The sequence below is a fragment of the Sparus aurata genome, chromosome 13 (genome assembly GCF_900880675.1).
Source record: "Sparus aurata chromosome 13, fSpaAur1.1, whole genome shotgun sequence".
Lineage (NCBI taxonomy): Eukaryota > Metazoa > Chordata > Actinopteri > Spariformes > Sparidae > Sparus > Sparus aurata.
Window position 1 is genome coordinate 33,642,190 of NC_044199.1, and position 18,125 is coordinate 33,660,314.

The 18,125-nt window shown below is 42.7% G+C and overlaps 1 protein-coding gene across 1 annotated transcript; it reads left to right on the forward strand.

The window, feature by feature from the left end:
* The first annotated feature begins 13,664 nt into the window (after window positions 1–13,664).
* Window positions 13,665–14,660, forward strand: LOC115593868 (odorant receptor 131-2-like). The gene has a single exon (XM_030437541.1). The coding sequence runs from the start codon at window positions 13,707–13,709 to the stop codon at window positions 14,658–14,660; it is 954 nt and encodes a 317-aa protein (XP_030293401.1). The 5' UTR covers window positions 13,665–13,706.
* The last annotated feature ends 3,465 nt before the right edge of the window (window positions 14,661–18,125 follow it).

Sequence of the window (18,125 nt, forward strand, 5' to 3'; positions counted from 1 at the left end):
CCTGTTGAGACCGATGCGGACATTACACGCGGGCCAGAGCAGAGAGCAGAGCGCTGGGTCTTGGTGCGGATACACTCGAGCTCGAGGTCCATTTATGTGAATGCGGCCGATCCTCGAGCCGCTCCAGCTGCTCGGTGTGCGCCACAGCGGTGGTGCGCGTTTAGACCATAATACATCCATGGTTTGGAGCAGAGAAAAAACAAACGTGTGTAAACAAATTTGCCTTATTGTCTACCCCTGAAGTCCTCAAACTGCAAGGTGTACAGCTTAATTTTCTACATTTAATTATTTAAAATTATCCTACAGTGTTTAATAGTGACACAAGTGAGTCTGAGCAGTGGAATTTAAATATACTACAATTGACTTTGAACTGGTTATGAAGCAGTCTCAGTTTAACACTGACACCTCCATATGACCTACATAAGCAAGACTATCAAGAGAAGATTGGCAATTGCAGTCATTTTTTTTATTATTCTTAATGTGTGCCACTGTGTCTTTGGCAGAATGCTGAGTATGACTTAAAGTTTCTCACAGCCTGAGAAATGAACCTGCTCTGTAGCCATAGAGAGTATGCCCTGTGACCCCTGCTTACCTTTCAGGTAGCACAAGCTCAATCCACAATGTGTGTGGCAGGCCCGTTTGTAGAAAGCCAGTCCTTCAGTGGCCAGGCCCAATGCTGAAGGCCTTGGGGAAAGGGGTGAACATAACCCCCTGAGCCTGTGAAAGTAGATCCTTCTAGACTTGGAGCTCCCATGGTGTTCTATTAATCGGTGGGAAAGGCCAGGGAACCAGACCATGTGACACCTGTTTGGAACCAGGACTGACTAAGCTTTCTCAATCTGAATCCTCTGTAAGAGGTGAGGAAGGAAACCGAATGGGGGGAAATGAATGCAGAAGGCCTTGGAGCCACTGATGGGCCAAGGCGTCTGTTCCAAGGGTTGACCTAAAGCTGAGGAGGCACCTATGTACTGGTCTCCTTTCTCTCAAGGGTCAGAGTCATTGTGGCAGCCGGGTCTATAACCATGCCCAGGAAATGTGTAACGTGACATGGTACCAGCTTCTCTTGTCATGGTTGAGCAGAAGTTCCGACTCAGAACTGGTACTAACTGACCAATTACATCGGAATTGTATGCCTCCAACGTTATCGATTCTTCCAAATGATTCTCTCATTTCCCTGCCTGCACAAGGTGTTCTGGTTTTCCTTAAATTTTGTGTTGCGGTACATTTGCGTCACACTCTCGCGACAACTCAGACCTTCAACCACAAGGCAGCATCATGGAGAGGAGGAAGCAATCTAAAGCCTGTCTGCATTTCACCAAACAAGATGAGAATTCTGCCGTGTGTACTCAGTGCAATGCTGTAATATCATCTAAGGTTGCAAATACCAGCAACATGCTAAAATTTGTCTACCAAGCATGGTAGACAAATTTGGCCAGACTTTTCAGGCTGCAAGAAAGATGTGTCGGCATCGATTAGTTGTCTCTGGTCCCTTACCCCAGCGGGGTAATGATGAGACGTACAGTAGGCTTACAGCTATGAACCGCTGGCTGGCGCGTCACTGTAGGGAGCAGGGATACAGGTTCGTGGATAACTGGCCCTCTTTCTGGGGTCGCCCCCACCTGCTGAGAGCAGACGGCCTTCATCCTACTGGAGTCGGCGCTGCTGTTTTGTCTAGCAATATAGACAGGTGTTTGAAGCAGGTTTGACACAAGGGATGTAACACTCAGCAGGTCGCAGGTCTCTAGAGAGCCTGCTAGTGTTATTGTTAGTGCTGGTATGGAGTCCACTAGCCTAGTTAACATGGTTGGTCAGGGACATAGCACAGAGTACCAGACTGATAGCTTAGTTCATAACATTGAGACTGTCACCTTCCCTCGCCACTTTTGCATTGAATCAACCTTTAAATGTGTAAATCATAATAATCTAATCTTGATCTCCACCTCTGACAGTGGGGGAATGTCTCAGCAAGCACCTTACACAGTCTTACATGATAAATTACCAAAGCTAATCACTACTGCATCCCGTCATCCCTTCCTGCACAGGCAGCCAAAACCTATTACTACAAAAAGGTACCTTGTTCCAATTCCTAAATTATCTACCATAAGCTCCACCAAACGGCCGGTCACTGGAAACTGCTCCAATGAGCTTAAAACCCTCAAATTTGGTTTTATCAATATTCACTGTCAACCAAAGCCTTACTGATTAATAATTTGATCACTGAGCATAAGCTGGACATGATTGGTTTAAGTGAAACATGGCTGAAACCTAATACCTTTCTGCCATTAAATGAAGCCTCTCCTCTTGACTATAACTACGCCCATGTTGCTCGGGCCTCTAAACAGGGGGGAGGTGTTGCTCTAATCTACAAATCTATTCTCAGCCTAAGCTCCAACCAGGATATTACATTTACTTCATTTGAGGCTCTGGTTTTAAAACCATCCTCATCAAATAGTAACAGCCTTGTCCAGGGAACAGGCTTTCACCTGGTTGTACTGTACAGACCTCCAGAGCCTTACTCCCAGTTCCTAGAAGAATTTGGTGAATTTATTGCAGATCTTGTGACTCGTTCAGATAAAATCCTAATCATTGGGGATTTCAATATTCACTTAAATAAGCCCTCTGACCCTCTAGGGAAAGCTTTTTTGAGACTTCTTGATATTTCCAACTTTATTCAGCTTGTCCATGAACCCACTCATTCCAGTGGAAACACTCTGGATTTGATAATTTCCCATGGAATAGATGTGTCAGCCCTGAACGTCGCTTCTGTCTCCTCTGCTGTGTCGGACCACTTTCTCATTACATTTGAAGCGTCATTAGCCTGTCCCTATGTCCGTGACACAAATGTTGTTACTTCTTGTCGTATCAGCCCGGCAATCACAGCGACGCTCAGTGATAAAGTGCCCGGGGTCCTGGCTCCCTTTGCGACTGTGACAAAACCTGTGGAAAGCCTCACGAATGAAGTGAATTCCATACTTGTTTCGCTCCTCGATTCTGTGGCACCGGTCTCTACCAGGACAAGACGACCAAAGAAATCTACTCCCTGGTTTACTGACGAAACCCGAGATCTCAAGCAGGCCTGCAGAAAAATGGAACGAGCGTGGCGTAAATCCAAACTGGAGGTTTTTCATCTTGCCTGGCATGATAGTGTACTAAACTATAAGCGTGCTCTAAATACTGCTAGAACTGCATATTTCTCCAGCCTAATAAACAATAATAAACACAATCCTAGATTTCTCTTTAACACTGTGGCTAAACTTACTCAAAAACCACAGTCGGTGAGCTGTGCACCCTTTAATGCAAATGATTTCTTAGATTTCTTTTGCAATAAAATTGATGAGATCAGAATTAAAATTAACTCATCATCTCTGGCTTCCTCGTCAAACCTTGTCAAAAATTGTCCTGCTGCCGATTCTGAGTTAGTCTCAGCTCTAAACACTTTTGAAAATATCTCCCTTCAGATACTGTCTAAAATTGTCTCATCCTCTAAACCAACTACCTGCGTCCTGGACCCCTTTCCGGCAAAACTGTTTAAGGAACTATGGCCAGCACTGGGACCTTCAATGTTAAATATTGTTAACTCATCTCTCATGACTGGTGTTGTCCCTTCTAGTTTTAAGTCTGCTGTGGTTAAGCCTCTACTTAAGAAACCACACCTTGACCCAGGATCACTAAACATCTATCGACCAGTGTCCAACCTTCCCTTCTTCTCGAAAGTCTTAGAAAGAGTCATGTCCCAACAACTTTCAGGCTACCTACTCAATAATAATCTCCTGGAACCTTTTCAGTCAGCGTTCAGAGCCTGTCACTCCACTGAAATCGCCCTTACTAAAGTGGTAAATGACATTCTACTTACCTTAGACTCTAACTCGACCTCAGTGCTCATGTTACTGGATCTCAGCGCTGCATTTGATACTATAGATCATGGCATACTGTCAGACAGACTTGAAAGTCAATTTGGCATCTCTGGCCTGGCCCTAGCCTGGCTAAAATCGTACCTGTCCGAAAGAACACAATGTGTTTCCTACAATGGTACGTCATCAATTTTTACTGCTGTGAAGTATGGAGTTCCTCAGGGCTCTGTCTTGGGCCCTTTGCTCTTCTCTTTATATATTTCACCTCTCGGCCAAATTATTCGGAGCTATGGAATACATTTCCACTGCTATGCAGACGACACTCATCTGTATGTGCCCTTAAAAGCTGATGACAAATCGCAAATCACGAAGCTAGAGGCCTGCCTATATGCAGTGAAGAAGTGGATGTCAGAAAACTTCCTGCTCCTAAATTCGGAAAAAACTGAGATGCTGGTCATCTCCCGCCAGACAGAGACACCATGTTGACCAGGTGACCGTAACTCTCGACAACTGTGTTATTTCTCAAAGCTCAACCGTCAAGAATCTAGGTGTTACTTTTGATTCTACACTCTCCTTTGATCAGCACATCAAAGAAATTACCAAGATCGCCTTCTACCACCTGCGCAATATAGCTAAAATTAGGTCCTTCCTGTCCACCGCGGATGCAGAGATCCTGATTCATGCCTTTGTTTCGTCTAGGCTTGATTACTGCAATGCCTTATTTTCAGGTCTTCCACACGAGAGCACCAAAAGTCTTCAAATGGTTCAGAATGCTGCAGCCAGAGTCTTAACACGTACAAGAAAATTTGATCATATTACACCAATCTTAGCATCTCTGCACTGGCTCCCAGTACATCTAAGATCAGACTTTAAGGTGCTGCTGATGACATACAAAACTGTACACGGCCTTGCCCCGTTGTACATGTCAGATCTCATTAAACCATATATTCCAACTCGGGCATTACGCTCTCAAAATTCAGGGCTCCTGATGGTTCCCAGGATCAAAAAGAAGTCAGCTGGCTGCAGGGCTTTTTCCTATCGGGCTCATTTCCTCTGGAATAAGCTCCCAGCTGACATCAGACAATCTGTCTCTGTTGACGCCTTTAAATCTAAACTCAAAACTCACTTCTTCGATTTAGCCTTTAATTAGCCCTGATATCAACTGTAAGCTTCTTCAGTGGGTCGGTGTCAGTCTCAATGAGTTCCTATACTACTAGAGTTACACTGTGCTGCCGACGAGAAACAATCTGTTTATTCTGATAAATACTGCATTTCTCTAACCTTTGTTTTTGTTTTCTGTTCCCACAAGCTGCAAGCTGTGTCACTCTCTATAGCTTTCTCCTCCCCTCCTCTTCTCTCTCCTCCTTCTCTTTCTCCTCCTCCCCTCTTTCTTTCAGGCTCCCTTCTGATGGACCACAGCCCCCTGGGACCATCTACCATTTCCGGGCTCCTGCTGCCTTGAAATACTGACTGATCTGGATCGTCACACCCCGGGCTCTGCTGGATCATTGCTCTCCTCTGCTTCACTATCTCCTCATATCTTTATTTCTGTAAATCTTGATGCCTCTCTCTGTCTATTACTAATTATCTTGTGTGGCCTGCCCTCTTCCAGGTCAACATGGTGGACAGGAGGTCGTCTGGCTCGGGCTCCACTTGGTGATGCCTCGTCCTGCTCGGTCGTCTCCTGGTTCCACTAACATTGCATAACTTGTATCAGATCTTCTGTTGATGTACCTTGTAAACTGTGAATTGTTGCTCTTTTCTGTACACGCAACATCTATTGCATGTCTGTCCGTCCTGGAAGAGGGATCCTCCTCTGTGGCTCTTCCTGAGGTTTCTTCCATTGTTTTCTTTACCCTGTTAAAAGGTTTCTTTTCCATCAACATGTGAAGTTTTTCCTCACTCGAATCGAGGGTCTAAGGACAGAGTATGTTGTTCACTGTACAGATTGTAAAGCCCACTGAGGCAATGTGATTGTGATTTTGGGCTATATAAATAAAATTGATTTGATTTGATTTGATTTGATTTCAATTAAGTACCAAGAATGTCATGTGTTCGACCGCCTGCGTACGAGTGCTAAGTTAGCACCCGCACACAGTCGGTTGAAGTAATTTATTTGGACTATATTTTCTTTCTACACTATGTCTTGTCAAGGTGTTGCTCAGTATGTTTGAGTTGAATATGTTCATGTTCATAGTCTTGTGCAGACAGAAATTTGGGAAAAAATTTGATTGTTACTTTTGGTGCAGAAGACTGTGTAGAATTCATTTTTTGCCACTCAATTAACTACTCAGGAATCGATATGAGAATTGATTAGGAATTGGATTGACAGGCAGAATCAACAATGGCATTGATATTGATAAAAACGTATCAATTGCCACCCCTATATGTGTGTGTGCTAACCACTTCACATCCGACTGCAGGGCTGAGCTTCTGGGCTGAGAACAGTGCAATAGAGTGGAATAGAGAATGGGCAAGAATGTGTGCAGGCTTCAGACTCTGCAGTCCTCACCATGCAGGAAGTCAACCGGGCCGGGTTAGGCAGGGTCGAGCTTCCGGGTGAGAATAGTGCAATAGAGTGGAATAGAGAATAAGCAAGAGTGTGTGCAGGGTTCAGACTCTGCAGTCCTCACCATACAGGAAGTCAACTGGGCCTGGTTAGGCAGGGTAAAGCTTCCGGGGTGAGAATAGTGCAATTGAGTGGAATAGAGAATGGGCAAAAATGTGTGCAGGCTTTAGACTCCGCAGTCCTCACCATATAGGAAGTCAACCGGGCTGGGTTAGGCAGGGTTGAGTTTCAGGGTGAGAATAGTGCAATAGCGTGGAATAGAGAATAGGCAGGAGTGTGATTAAATGATTAGGCTGATACAGAGTAAGCCACGCGGAATAAGTGTGTTTTCAGGCGAGATTTAAAAGTGGAGACAGTGTCAGCAGTGCGATTGTCTAGTGGGAGAGAATTCCAGAGGCATTCCAAAACACTGGACCCCATGGTGGTTAGGTTGGCAGATGGGGTAAAGACCTGAATGGAGAGTGCGGGAGGGTGTGTTGATATGGATCAGTTCAGCGAGATATGATGATGCCAGCTCATGAAGGATTTTGAAAGTGAGGATCAGAATCTTGAAATCAATGCGGGATTTGATCGGGAGCCAATGGAGTTACTGCAGGGCTGGAGTGATGTGTTTAGCAAAGGGAGTTCTGGTGATGACACAAGCAGCTGCGTTCTGGACCAGCTGTAGTTTATGGAGAGATTTCCGAGGTATGATAGAGCTTGGTTGTTACAGTAAAAAGTCTCGAAACATGTACAGACTGGAGACAGAGATGTTGCGAACAGTCTCCAAGAGTTTGGAGACTGTGATGGAGACAAACACAGCTTTCGCTAGCTGTTAGCCATTAGCTACATGGTAGTAACTGTAACAACACATCGAACATACTAACATTATTCAGACACACTAACCATTCTGAAACGTCTTGCTGCAGCCACAGAGTCTGTACTTCTTCAGGGGCCTCTCCTTCTGGATCCGATTCTGGGTCAAACTGGTATGGTTGAACGACAGCATCTCGGAAAGCCATAGCGATACATCCACCGCAAAACATTAGCGCATGCTACCGCTAGCGCAAGCAGCATTGTCTCCCTGAGAGGGGCGTGTAGCAGGCAAGGCAGGCGTTGATAGATGGAGCTCATTAGCATTTAAAAGTGCAGGCACAGAAACAGCCTGCTGTCAGTAGAGGTCAGTAGAGCTCAGTACAGCTCACTTGAGCGACTTTTAGACAGCTGACATTCAGGACTACAGATGGATTTGGGACAATGCATTTCGAATACAGTGTTGTTGGACCTCTGACAGCTGTGTAAAATTGATAAAAACAGTATAATATGGGTCCTTTAAGAGTTGGGCCAAGTGGTAGTGACCCTGGTCTCCTGTCGGCGCCCATACCAGCCAATCGTCCAGGCAGATTAGAATTCTGAGTCCTTTTATATCTCAGAGGGCCAAAGACTGCATCCATGCACCTGTCTTTTCCATGAGGGTTCCATCTCCTCCATCTCAGAGGGAGAGGTCTTGTTTACGACAGAATCTTTAAGTTTGTCTTTGAAGGTGAGCTTCTGGAAATACATGTGACCCTCCCAGATGGGGATCTATGGGGATGAGGAGAAAGCGGGAACAGAACAAGCCTGCTGATCACTTGGCACTACCTCTTGGACTTCCCCTTTCACCAAGAGGGTGGGAACCTCTGCCTGTGACACCTCCGTGTGTGTGGGTCTTTCACTGATGGAACCATTGCTGTTCTGGTCATGGAGTGGGTGGCCGGTCAAGGATCGTGGTTGAAACCATCCAGGGGTCTGTGACCAGGGCTGAGGACATGCGAAGGCATGCTGGGTTCTCCCCGTCATCAGGAGGAGGGTGGTGGCTGCTAAGACCTGGATCGTAAGCCCTGCCACCAAGGCAGCCTGCCTGTCTCTAACTGCCCTGCCTCAAGGTGACCAAATAAGGCCTCAGGTCAACGGGGTGGATGAGGGCATTCAGCCTGAGGGTTCGCTGATCAGTGTCCGACCTGATGGCAGTCATAAGTACCAAACACTTCTTTTCCTTCCAAGTCTTTATATATAGACATTTCCACGTTATAAGGACAGTGTACTAACAAGACAAGAAGCAATGCAAGACTAAAAAACAAATAAATAAACACATGTTAAAACGCTCGCTGCTGGTGGTGTTTGGGGAACAGGAAGAGGGGAGTCTCATTTTCTGGTTGCACCAGGGTTTCCCCTAGGCCCTGGTCGTAACATCTGCATATAAACTTACTTTGTGCTCCACCCCTCCTACAAATATACCCTTTTATTCTGTCTCCTGTCGTATCGCTAGAGGCTCAACGAATATAAGACTGGGTCTAGCGGGGCAGCCCTGCCTACATCCACGTTGTAGGGTTATAGACTCAGAGAGGCTGCTGTTAACCTTTATTCTTGCGGTGGAGGGGGGAGCAAAGTGTCTGAATACAATGTATAAAATTTTCACAGAAGCCAAATTTGTTCATTACTTGATAAAGAAATTCCCACCCGACCGCATCAAAAGCTTTTTCAGCATCTAAGCTGAGAATGATAAAGCTAACTTTTTCTTTGTTAATCTGTTCAATTATATGTAGGGCTCTCCTTATATTGTCTTGGGTTTGCCTGTTTTTTTATGAATCCTGTTTGATCCTCATTTATTAGCAAAGGCATTGCAGTTTCCATTCTTTTTGTTAAGATGGTAGCATATATCTTGTAATCTGTATGGGTCTATAACAGTGGTGTCAAACTGATCCAGTAAAGGGCCGTGTGGCTGCAGGTTTTCATTCCAACCAAGCAAGAACACACCTGATCCAAATCAGGTGTGTTTCATTCCAACCAAGCAAGAACACACCTGATTTGGATCAGGTGTGTTCTTGCTTGGTTGGACCCTTTACTGGATCAGTTTGACACCACTGGTCTATAACCTTTACAGCCCATCCTGTCCTTTCCTTCCTTAAGGATAACTGACACAAAGGCCTCCCTCCAGGAGGGGGAGAGAGCCTTCTTAGGATGTTATTAAAACAAGTCTCAACTAAAGGGAGCAGATATTCTTTCATGGATTTGTACCACTCTGGGGGGAAACCTGGTCAGTACCAGGTGACTTGTTAGAGTTCAAATTTGAAATCGCTTTATCTATTTCCTCCTTTGTTATTGATGAGATGAGTTTATCATTAATTTCTTTACCAAGTGTCGGGAGGTCTAGGGTATTAAAAAATTCAGCATTCGTGTGCCTTTTGACCTGATCTGATTGGGAATATAAAGATTTATAGTATTTCGCAAATGCTTTCTGTATACCATCCAGACTGCTAGTAAATGTATTTGTGGCAGGGTCTCTAATCTTATGGATGGTGTTTTCTGCTAACTGTTTCCTTAGCCTCCAAGCTAGCAGTTTTGTGGCTTTAGAGCCTGCCTCATAATATCTCTGTTTCATGAACCTCATGTTTTTCTCCACTTCCTCGCCTAGTATTTTATCTATCTCCTGTCGAACAGTTCTGATTTGGTATATAATGGAGGGTTCTGTGTTAGCACTGTGCACTTCTACCAGGTCTCTCAATTTTTCCTCCAATTTTGACAAATTCTGAGCTTTTACTTTTTTCAAAGCGGCTGTCCTGGCTATGATCTTCCCCTTAAGAACAGCTTTGGCTGCATTCCATAATATGCTGGGGTTCACCTCCCCGTTATCATTGTCCTGTAAATAAATATTGAGCTTGCGAAATTTTGATGGTTCAGCATACCAGTGTTAAACCTCCACAATGTTTTTGGCGGTCTGCCCTCTAAATGTAATGTCAGGTAAAGACCAGAATGATCTGAGAGGTCCCTCAGGCCTATTCTACAGTCTTTCAGTCTGTATAAATATGCTATGCATAAAAAAGTAATCTATTCTTGAATAAGCTGTATGTCTTGCCGAATAGAAAGTGTATCCGGGGTCTGATCCATGCATGGAGCGCCATACATCAATCAGTCCCAGGTCTTTAAGTGCCTTATTAGCAAGTTTTTTTGTGGGGTTCCATCTTCTTTTCTTGTTGGTTGAATCTAATAAAGGGTTAAGAAGAATATTAAAGTCACCCGCACAGATAAGAGTACCGTATGTTTCCAATGCGATCAAATCAAACAACTTCCTGGAAAAACATTTATTGCTCCCAGGGGGGGCAGAAACATTTAAAGGGATATTCCAGTGTAAGTTTAATCCATGGTCTAAATCACAGTGAAACTGTGTTAGACTTCCTCTCGAGAGATCAAGTTAGCAGACCGCTAATTTACGGAGTTTTATCAACCTCAGAAACGACCACACGACAACAATACACTGCAGTAAATGGATCCCAATATAAACCGCCACCAAAAAGCCACAAATAATGCTCAGAACAGCACCAAACTTCAGCAACAGTACAAATAGGGTCTCAGCACATAGTCCGGGGCATCTAGCCTCCGCTAGCTTAGCTGGAGTTCTATTGGGAAGCTAAAAACAGATTTCAACTCTCTTCCATCAGCTTCCGGGTCGGGGAAGTCCCGACGCGACGATTACCGAGTGCGGTTAGAAATGCTCAATTCCGTTCTTTTCCCTGTCCGCTCTCGATAATAACTGTTATAAACTGGCAGGTAAGACACATATGAACTTTGATTGTTTTTCCATGGAGTCATAATCATACATTTTCAGCCATGAGCTGCAGAACTCCACTGCACTCGGTAATCAAGTCGTCGGGACTTCCCGTCAACAGGAAGCTGCTGCAGAAGAGTGGTAAATTCTGTCAGCTTCTTAGTAGAAATCCAGCTAAGCTAGCGGAGGTTAGATGCCCTGGACTATGTGCTGAGACCCTATTTGTACTGTTGCTGAAGTTTGGTGCTGTTCTGAGCATTATTTGTGGCTTTTTGGTGGCGGTTTACACACGGATCCATTTACTGCAATGTATTGTTGTCGTGTGGTTGTTTCTGAGGTTGATAAAACTCCGTAAATTAGCGGTCTGCTAACTTGATCTCTCAAGAGGGAGTCTTACACAGTGACACGGTGTGTTAGACCATGGATCAAACTTACACAGGAATATCCCTTTAATGTCTCCAACCGGATGCTCCAGATGTTCTGTCTTTTGTTGCAAGCACAATCTTCTTCACTGTGGTGTCCTGGGGTGCAGGCATCAAAGCGAAGCATGCAAACAGACTGAATAAACTCATTAAGAAGGCAGGGTCTGTTGTTGACTCTGAGCTTGTCACCCTGGAGGAGGTGATGGAGGACAGGATGCTGGCAAAACTGCTGGCAATCATAGACAATGCCTCTCACCCCTCCACAAACAGACTAATTAGCAACAGACTAATTCAACCCCGCTGCCTAAAGGAATGGCACAGGAAATCATTCCTACCTAGTCAGTCTATACAGTGCGCACATAACAAAACAAACACACACAACTGTTCGTATCTATCTTATCTTAATAGCTGTCCAGTGTTAAGCTCCAAGTTGTTCTGAACAGGCCAGGTCACCAAATTGTCAATCTCCTACCTTTAGGCAGACGCATCCCCTCCAGGGAGGAGTCCAATGAGAGGGTTGTTATCTGCAAACATCATAAGCTTGACAGACTTAAGAGTGCCGGTGTAGCTTCTACTGTACACGTAAAAGAGCAGAGGGTAAGGGATGCAGCCTTCAGGGGAAATCGGTGCTGACAGGTTGGAAGAAACACACAAGACACATTTTCCCAGCTTCAAATGCTGCATCCTGTCAGAAAGAGAAAGTTGGTGATAGGTCAGGCATAGGTTCCTGAGGAGTCTAAGTGCTGATGAATGAATTGGAATAAGTGGGTCTGTTAGCAACCTGCTGGGCGTTTAGGAGTATGCCAGTGATGGTTCTCAGGTGGGACAACAAAAGGTGGTTAATGGCTTTTTATCAGAGGTCAGTGTAATTGGTCTGTGGTCATTAAGTCCTGTGATCCGTGTTTTTTGTTGATGGGGATGATGGTGGACACCTTGAAGCAGGAGACATAATAATAATGACGACAACTCAAGGGACCAAGGAAGCTGACAAGACTGACTTAGACCATAGACCTTGGTGAACAGGCAGGTTAATAGGAGTGAGTGCAATGGTGCCATTTGGTTGATCTCTGCCAGTAGAGAGTTCCAAATGGCTCTGTCTCCAAAAAACCTCAGGCCAGTGTGTTGGGTGATGAACAGACTTGTCTCTGAGGACCCTGAAATCCAGGACATGATAAAGCGGGAGGTCTGATAGAAAAGGACACTGAGAGATTTATAGGTGAGGAGGAGGATTTTGTCAGAGATACATAACTTTATCATGAGTAGGTGAAAGTGAATGAGGATGGTTGATATGTGGCCAGCACTTGTTGCAGGTTGGATCCCTGGCAGCTCAGTTCTGCACCTATGTGGGAGCCTGTCCTGGGCTTTGCAGGGCACCCCATACCTCCATCAAAACAATCAAGACAGCATATAACTCCAGATCTGCTTAAGGACACTAGCCCACCAAGTTTAGAGGACAGGGATTTACTAAATTCAGGCATTATTAGAGAGTTCCTCTGTAACAAACAATTGAATAAATAAATAGTTTTGTTAATATGAACTATCATCAAAGTTGTTGGTTTCCTCAAACATCACAACATTTTCACGGCAATGTTTAAACAGCCAACCAAAGCACTCGCAAAACTATATGAGCACCACTGGGAAATTGTTGCTGCATCATAGATACTATGACATTGATCAGGGCACTGAAGAGGAGGAGGAGGTTGTAGATAAATTACATCATTCATGAATAATTTGTCAATGCTGACATGTGATTGTCCCATGTGAAGCGAGGACAGAGCTCATAAACAACGTGAAGGCAGGCATACCCTGCAGTCCAGATCTGCCTACACAACATGGATCATTTCAGATTTTGCATTTGAACTCAGTGACATTCTTTGCTCTGGAGATGAAATATTTTCACATTTGTAGGAATACAGACTGGGTAAGATTTTTTTTTTTGCTTTTGCTGCCAATTACATCAAGACTTTGTCATTTTCAATCTTCTTCACTTAGGATGCCAAATGCAACTCCAGTTCAAACCAACATCCCTGTTACATAGGTGTTTTGCTTTGAGAAAGCAATGCTTTCACCTGTGTCTACAGAACCAGGCTGTGTTTCTCTTCAATGATGGGATCACGTTATCACCACATTGAGGAGTAAGCTGTGTCTTGTGAGATTTCCTGTGAAATGACGAGGCATCCCTGCAAAGTTGATGGACCTTCACTATCATTGGAACAGAAACTTAATAGAATGCATTGTATTTTTGTGCTCCAATTAGATTAACAGGTTAATATTTTTGGTTCATTAAATGTTTGGCTAAAATGTATGCAAATCAGTCTCAGAATAACTCCACTGGTGGACTGCAGTATCAGGGGTTACTGGAAAGAGTGATGTTTTCCATTCTGACTACAGTGCCATGTTGTGTTTTTCTCTACATTAATGGGATCATGTTGTTCACCCTGAGGAGTAAATCTGTGTTTCGTGACACCTCCCGTTACATTCTTCTTTATAACCTCCTTTTTGCAGACACTGTACTGTTGATACATGGCCAGTTAATGTACATACTGGCTGCTTCCAAAGTAACACTGACATATCCTGTGTGTGGTGTTTTTACCATGCTCGCAAATCTCACAACTGAGATCTCTCCTCTCACATTGGTGGTGATGTCTCTGGAAAGATATGTAGCTGTCTGTTACCCTCTGAGACATGCAAGCATCATCACCATCAGAAACACAGGGGTAGCTATTATGCTGGTTTGGACTTTCGGTGCATTAAGTGTTCTCCCTAAAGTTTTTTTGCTGCTAAATTTCCAATTTGAAGAACTGCAGAGCCTGCAGATGAAACGTTTTTGTGGCAAAGAAAGCATGTTGCTTGACCCACTTTCTGAATTTTATGACAAAGCCTTCACTTATTGTCTGTTTCTATCAACGGGTGTGGCAGTCAGTTGCTCCTATATCGGTGTGATTTTAGCAGCCAGGTCAGCCTCCACAGACAAAGCTTCAGCAAGAAAGGTGAGAAATACACTGCTGCTGCATCTGGTGCAGGTGGGCCTCAGTCTCTCCTCAACTATACATAACCCAATGCTCATAGCTGTCTCAAAGGTCCTAGACAGAATAATATTAGTGTACATCCAGATTGTTTTTTATGTGTGTTTTTTCATTTTCCCAAGATGTCTGACTTCACTCATCTATGGAATCAGAGACCAAACCATCAGACCCGTCCTCATGTACAATCTGTGCTGTCAGTGTAGAGGATCACTTTCTGTCACTTTATAGATAAATATTTATTTATAATAAAGTGTGTTAATTTCTTTAAACTTTAAACTGAGATTGTGAGGTATGTTGCTTTTTTAAAAGTGTGATTTGCTGCAAACTATCAACAACCTATAGTATATAAATACTTACATTTTGTATTGTGTTTGTTTCACAGACAATAGTACAGAGGTAAAGCATCAGAGTCACAGGACACAATGAATATAACTGTGACCCATGAACTTTCATTCAAGGCATACTATATGAGCTTAAAAAAAAAATCAAATCTATATGGTGAAATATTAATGCAAGAATATTTAATAAAGTACAGGAATAACAGAAGCACATGTCAGTTACAACTTCAAGATGAATTTACAAAATTACCTAAATAAGACCAGGGATATTCTTTGGCCACCATATTAAGTACAGTTAAACAACCTAAAGCAATCCAGATTCTACCTTTACAAAGCTTATAATGGCCAGTTGTTGTTAAAACTTTCCGATAATTTTTAATTATATTATTATCATCTTCCCAAGATGTCTGAGACCAAACCATCAGGCCCGACCTCATGTACAATCTGTACTGTCAGTCTAGATGTTCACTTTGTGTAACAGATGAATATTCTTTGTAACAAAATGTTACCTCATTATAACTTTCAATGTGCAGCTTAGCTCCTTTTATAAGTGTGCTTGCAAGCCATTAATAACCTCAAGTGTATAAATACTTACACTGTATATTTGTGTTTGTCATATTTTGTTGTGTCAGCCAACTCTTTAATTTCCACATAAGCTTTCATGTTACAGACAAAAATATACAGGAAAAGATTCAGAGTCACACAGAGTCAAATACATGAGCTTTTAAAAAAAGTGTATGGAGAAATTTAAAAGGGGCTGTTATAAAGGTATGGCCTAGTCATAAGTTCAATGTATAATGACAGAATAAACTAAATTTACTGCATCAGTGATACTTTTAAGTGACACCAAGAAATAATCCACTCCTAGTTCACACTGGTAGGTACACCTCTACAATCCAATACAATCTAGTAAACTTCTCTTCCACATATTCTGCCTTTACAAAGCATATAATGGCCTGCTGTTATTAAAGCCTTCCACGCAATATTGATTCAACTATATGGTTATAACTGAAGTATGCGATGGTGACACACAAATATTCACATAACTTTCTGTTATTCTTCCCCCCATATTTTTAAATGGTATTGCCTAATAAATATTAGAAACACCTTTAATATAATGAAGTTCAATTCAACACTTAAACTACAACTTCATAATAAACATACAGAATGGTTTTATTAATACTTTTCCGAAAGTGTGAGTCAAAAATAAACAGTGTTAAAGACAGAATTTATGGCTGAGCTGATCAATATCATTGCATTTGATTTTACAGGTGTACCTAATAGAGTGGCCACTGGGTTTAAGTATGTATCTTATAGTGCCTGAAAACGGATTGGATTAGGCACACAATATTTTTCCAGAATGTGTTTGCAACATCTGCAAACTTGTAATGCAAGTAATAAAACACAGCATGTATTGTGAACAACACCATATCTTATTTATTTATAAATGTCGAACTTGAATGCACACTGTTTGAAAACGTCTATACAAACACACTCAACAAACACAAAGGTCTACAATTATAAAAGGTGCTGAAAATTTTTTGTGCCTGAGTTTTTCTCAGGCACAGTAGCAAGAGATAAACAATAACAGAATATATTGCCTGTAGGCTTAAAAATACGATGAACTATGACTGTCTCCAGTCTTTTATTTTGAGTGTCTACTACACTTTACACTTTATAAAAGACTGGAGACAATACAGAAAATAAATAAGCTGGTTTTAAGTGTAGTAGTAAAGATATTGTGTTTTACATTTAGTTAAGTTTTTACTATTCTTGCTTCTTACTGTTCAAGGCTTCAACCTTGTGCTCCATCGATTAATCTGTTTTATTGTGACTAAGGGGCCCCTATTTATTGGCCACTGATCCTTAACAGCTATTTTTCCTTTATTCTGTTTTTTCTTAGTACTGTATCGTAGGCAATTGAATTTGTTTATTCAGAATTTACATTAAACCTATTTATTTGAATCAATCAAAATAAAAATAATTATTTATAGATATAAGATATAAGATTTGAATGGTGATTCTACTATGCTACTATCAGCTAACAACTAAAGATTCAGTTCAGGTCTTTATTGTCCCTCGAGGGGAAATTTGAGAAAACACAAAGACAAAATAAAGAGGACATGGGACATTAATCACAGTTGTAGCAAACAACCAACCAATAGATTAAAAGTAAAAGTATCAAACCAAGATGACAATAAAGGAAAGAATTGTCCTTTGGATTCAGATCAGAACACTCTTAATTGTAACCTTGAGTCTTATTTAAATAAGAGTATCAAGAGTAAGTATCATTTCTGACAGTCCAGCCACATGTGTGAATAGAGCAGCCGACTGTCTGGAGTGACTGGACAGTCGGCTGCAGAAGTCAAAGTTCTGCCCAGAATATTTCCTTGCTCAGTCTCTCTGGCTTCCATGTGGGTTGTTCACAATGTTGCTGGATAATGTCGATATTGCTGATACGTCCAAATACATGTAGTATTGATATCAACGAAAAATGAATCATCATATCAGAGCAGTCTGTAGCCTCCTGGGTGGAGGAAAGCCTGAGTGGCACATGCCTCCTCCCCTCAATAGGAATTGGCATTTGTACTGGAGGGTTTGTGAATGATCTCTATTAGCCTATGCATTGTCCCTCTCTGAAGGCATTATTCAAGACAGCTTTGCTGCTTGCACAGACTCCAGCTCAGAGAGTCAGTAGCCCCATTCACACTGCTGTTTGCATGTGTGGATCCTGCGCTAATTCTCCGCCTCCTCCTCTGGGTGAATTTTCACTCCGGCGCTGATCCGCTTTTGGAGGTAGTATCAGGGCTGTATTATTGGCGAACTGAGCCAGTGTGAACAGATAAGCCGGCAGCGTGGAGCAGGGGTGTGTCGGTCGTACAGTCTGATAACTGCACAGGTCCCTCACTCAACAAAGTAACGTAGTAACTGTAACTATCTTTGGCAACTTATGATGAAAACAATTAAATTGATAGTATTAAATTAAAAAACAAAGCTGATTGTGGAGATGCATCTGTCCTCCTGGCTGTCCTCCCGAATGTCCTACCAGCTCTTCGTCACGTTTCTGCCAAAAAACAGCGTCTGTCACCGGCAAAAAACTTTAACTCACCAAGTGTTTGTGATGAAAATAACTCACCGCGCCCTCCGACCGAGACTTCAGTGAACTTTCCCCCGGAAAACAACCTCCCTCCCCGTGAGTGAGGGAGTCAGACAGCTTCCAGTTTAAAAAACTTAACTTCGTAACTTTCCAGGATGTTTGGTGGGTCAAGATCTCAATCACAACACATTATAACAGCATCCTTATGATTATAAACTGTCAGCAGGTTTAGATTGACAGGGGGAACACTGGGGAAAC